This window comes from Mus pahari, chromosome 16, assembly GCF_900095145.1.
Source record: "Mus pahari chromosome 16, PAHARI_EIJ_v1.1, whole genome shotgun sequence".
Lineage (NCBI taxonomy): Eukaryota > Metazoa > Chordata > Mammalia > Rodentia > Muridae > Mus > Mus pahari.
The window spans coordinates 3,433,797-3,438,225 of NC_034605.1; the positions used below are offsets into that span (position 1 = coordinate 3,433,797).

Here is a 4,429-nt window from a genome sequence, read left to right on the forward strand (position 1 = left end):
TCACTCTGTAGACCAGGCTGGCCTCGAACTCAGAAATCCACCTGCCTCTGCCTCCCAAGTGCTGGGATTAAAGGCATGCACCACCATGCCCGGCGTCTTGTCTATTTTTCTTAAATTCATTTAGATAGTACAAGGTAAGTACAGGCATCCCTTCATATTTGCTGGCTCCACCTCTGTGGATTCCACAACCACATATAGTAAATATATATATGGTTTTAGAGCTTTACTGTAGAAAGTCAGAGAAGGTCAAAGAAAGAGGGGGCCAGCCTTGGCCACATGGAGGAAAGGGCGCTGGGAAAGGGAGGGGGAAAAGGAGAGCTAGAATAAGAATGAAAGAGGTGAGAACTTAAGAGTAATAAATATAGCCGGGCCTGGTGGCCCAGGCCTTTAATCCCGGCACTCGGGAGGCAGAGGCAGGCGGATTTCTGAGTTCGAGGCCAGCCTGGTCTACCAAGTGAGTTCCAGGACAATCAGGGCTATACAGAGAAACCCTGTCTTGAACCCCCCCCCCCAAAAAAAAAAAAGAGTAGTAAATATATTTTGGGAAGAAACTGCATCTGTCTTAAACATATACACACTTTTTGTTTAGGTTATCATTACTTAGGCCTGTTTATAAAGCATGCATAAATTATAAACTATTGTGTTACTACCAGGAATCTAGTAATGACTTAAAGTATATGTGAAGATGTACCTAAGTTACATGCAAAAGCTATGCTATTTTACATAAACAATTTGAGCACCTGTAAATTTACATATTCTGGGAGATTTCTGGAACCAATCTCCTTGTGGCTACGCAGCGACAGTTGTACCAGCTAACTAATGTTCTGTTTTCCAGGAACTTTCTAGAGTGTAAATCTTTTCTTGTTTTTCTTTTTATGTTTTTATTAGGTCTAAGACTTTGATGAAATACTAGTTATATTTTAGTTCCTAAATACCGTGTTTTGGTTATCCTTAGAACTAGTAGCTTTCTTTACTTAGGCTAAGTATTCCTAATGTGACCCAGGGCCTCACCCATACTAAGCAAGCATTCTGCCACTGGATTGTAGCACAGACTCCTTATCCTAGCACTTATTTACTTGTTTTAGATGTAGATTGGATTTAAGGTCACTTGCCAAATACTCATGGTAGGTTTGAAAGCTACCTTTACGTTCTGTTCTCAACACAGGGTTGCATTTTTTAAAAAGTAGGAAATTTATATTTCGACTTATCTAGAGAAAGGACTTGTAGGCTTAATGTTATAGTTTGGGATGTACTTATTATTGTTTATAATACGAGTGTCTTAAAACTGTTTTGGGGTATTTAAGAAGAGTTAAAACATTAGATACTTTTAGTAGCTAAGTTGAGGATTTTTTTTTCTTTTTTTAAGAAAAAAAAATATTTTTTTTCCCTTTAGGCAGCCATGGATTTTTGCATGAACATGAACACAAAGGCAAACAGGAAGAAGTTGGTGCGGGCACTCTTCATAGTTCCTAGGCAGAGGTCAGTATTTGGAATAGTAATGTTTGCAGTAATGTAAGATTAACCTTCTTACTGAGTGATTTCTTTAAAATGACCACTTAGTTTTATTAGCTCAACACGCATAATCATTTGCATATTTTCTAGGATCTTATTAATTTTGTCTTGTTTTATTCTGATGGAAGTATTTCTTGTAGTATTTACATGCTATTTTAAGATAAAATATTTAATAATAAAAATCGCTTGCTGCGTGGTGCTCCGTGCTGTAATCCCAACACTCAGAGGAGGCTGAAGCAGGCGGAGTAAGCATTAGAAGACAGCCTAGGCTGCCTGTGCAGGGAGACTCTTACCTCAGAAAACCAAACAGGCTGGGGTCAGTGGTGTATGCTGTAATCCGAGCACGCTCAGGCAGACTGGCACTTCTCTCAGTCTCTATGAGCTTAAGACTAGCCTGGTCTATAGCGTGAGCTCCAGACCAGTCAGGCCTATACAGTGAGGTCCTTTCTCAAAAAGTAAAAATAAAATGAAACAAAACAAAGGAAAAGAAAGAAAGAAAATGGCCAGGTGTGATGAGACCCATCTTTAATCTCGGCATCCCGAAGCTGAGTCAGACTGCAAGACTGTAAGGAGGCAGAAGCAGTTCAAGGCCAGCTTGGTCTATGTAGTAATATCCAGGATAGCCAGGGCAATGAAGAGAGAGCCTGGCTCAAAGAACAAACAAATAGAAAAATTAAACAACAGAAAACCCCGAAGTAATAAACTTATTAATGGCTAGAAGCAACTGGTTAATTGGTTTATATTTTGCCCTTCTGAGAGGAAAATAAAATAAATTTTGTAAAGTTTTTTGGAAAAGTTTATATTTTATATAGATATGATTATATGTAATTCTTAAGCTTAAATGAAAATTTTCAAATTGTTTGAGCTATAATGTTAGAGAAGAGATGTCCTGCATAGACATTTCACTCACTAAAATTGAAAGCTACATTGATGGTGGTGTTAGTAACTCAAGATACTCAGTTACATAACACACAGAGAGAATTTTGATGCTGTTATTCTAATTAAAAATCTCTACCTGTACCTTTTAGAACTATTCAGACTTTTACCTATATCTCAAGGAAGTCCATTTTTGTTATTGGATTATTATTTTATGAAACAAGATCTTAAATATTGAGGCTGACCTTGGAACTCTATATGACCCAGTCTGCCTCAAAGTTGGGTTTTTCCTGCTTTTAACTTCTCATCAGTAAGATTATGGGCATGGCACTGTGCCTGCTCATCCCTGCTCAGTACAAATTACCAAGCTTGTTGGGACTTGAGATAATTCAGTGGCTATAAGGGCTTGTTCTTCAGAGGAGGGCCCAGCCTTGGTTCCCAGCATTCACATGGCTGATAGCTCATAATGTCTGCAACTCCAGTTTCAGTGGACTTAATTTATTGTGCCATGACATTGGTGGGCATTAGGTATACATGTGGGGTGTGTGTGTGTGTGTGTGTGTGTGTGTGTGTATATATATATATATATATATATATATATATATATATATATACTCAAAATACTCATGCATGTTAAATAGAATAAAATAAATCTGAAATGATAGTTTACAGTATGGTTCAGATTGGTTCTTGCTTCCAAAGATAAGGATTTTATTGAAGATTTTCTAGTCCATTGATGCATAGAGTAGAGCTACTTTAGTACTGCTAAAATTTTTTCAGTGAAACCAAATCTTTACTTAACCTTTTATCTTTATTATGGGTTATGGGTGTTTTGATGGCATGTACATAACTGGACTATATGTGCCTCTGCTGCCTATCTGGGCCAGAAGAGGCAGTTGGATCTCTTGGAACTGGAGTTAGACATAGTGTTGAGCTGCCTTAGATGGGTGCAAGGAGTCGAACCCAGGTCCTTAATCATTGCTGTTATCCTCTGAGCTATCTCTCTAGCCACTCTTTAAAATCTTTCTCAGTAGTGTAAATACGAACATTTTTATTTAAATTTTAATAGGTGGAGAGAGAAGGAATACTAATACAGTGAGATAATATAGTTTAGAAAGATAACTTTATGTTGTCTATGGCCATAACATTTGAAATCATATACTTTTATCAAATCTAAGGTGCTAATGATTTTTGTACCATTATCTTATGTACAAGTAAGAGAAAAAATTTCAAATATTAAGGCTTTACTTGAGGTTCTGCTTTCATACAAATGAAAGTAGAGATAATATACACACCTTGAATTGAAGACAGTTCAGCTGTTTTCCCCAATGTCTTGGATTGCTTTAAAAATCTCTCTCTCTCTTCCTGATCTCTTTTGTCTGGTGTACGTGTGCACGTTCTCATGCTTGGTACAGTGCCCTTGTGGCAATCAGAAGACAGCCAGAATTGGTTTTCTCCTTCTACTATATAGGTCCTGGGGATTGAACTGGGGACAAATACCTTTTCCATTAAGGTTCTCATGCCAACCCACTTGAACTAATTTTCAGGTGGTTTTACCTTATAGAAAGGAATGCTTGCTTTTATGCTTTCTTCATGTGTTTTTGTTTGAAGGCATGTATCAATAATTATTTAGACTTATTTTTATAATATAACAATAAGTTGTATTATATACAAAATAAAAATGTTATTTAACAAAAGAAAGCATGCTGTAATGTGGTTTACCTGTAAAAGACCAACTTCTTTCTCTGTATTCTGGTGCCTCCACCCAAATCTGAGAAAGAAAAAGATCCCTAAGCACCCATTTGTTTACTTGAGTGCACAGGGTGAATCTCAAGTTCATGTTTGTGTAACAGGCACTTTACCAAGTGAGCTGACTCCAAAGTTCTATTGTCTGTTCTTTTAGAACTAAATTTACCTGTAAAAACTCCTGGATAGAAAGATACAATAGGGGCTGGTGAGATGGCTCAGTGGGTAAGAGCACCCGACTGCTCTTCCAAAGGTCCTGAGTTCAAATCCCAGCAACCACATGGTGGCTCATAAC

General features: G+C 37.4%; 1 protein-coding gene across 2 annotated transcripts in view; it reads left to right on the forward strand.

Moving 5' to 3' along the window:
• Upf2 (UPF2 regulator of nonsense mediated mRNA decay) overlaps positions 1-4,429 on the forward strand; it is a 105,236-nt gene that overhangs the window by 36,365 nt on the left and 64,442 nt on the right. For both annotated transcript variants that reach the window (XM_021215285.1, XM_029547422.1), the window contains exon 8: positions 1,394-1,479. In XM_021215285.1, the coding sequence (XP_021070944.1) occupies positions 1,394-1,479 (86 nt within the window). The remainder of the gene's footprint in view (positions 1-1,393; positions 1,480-4,429) is intronic.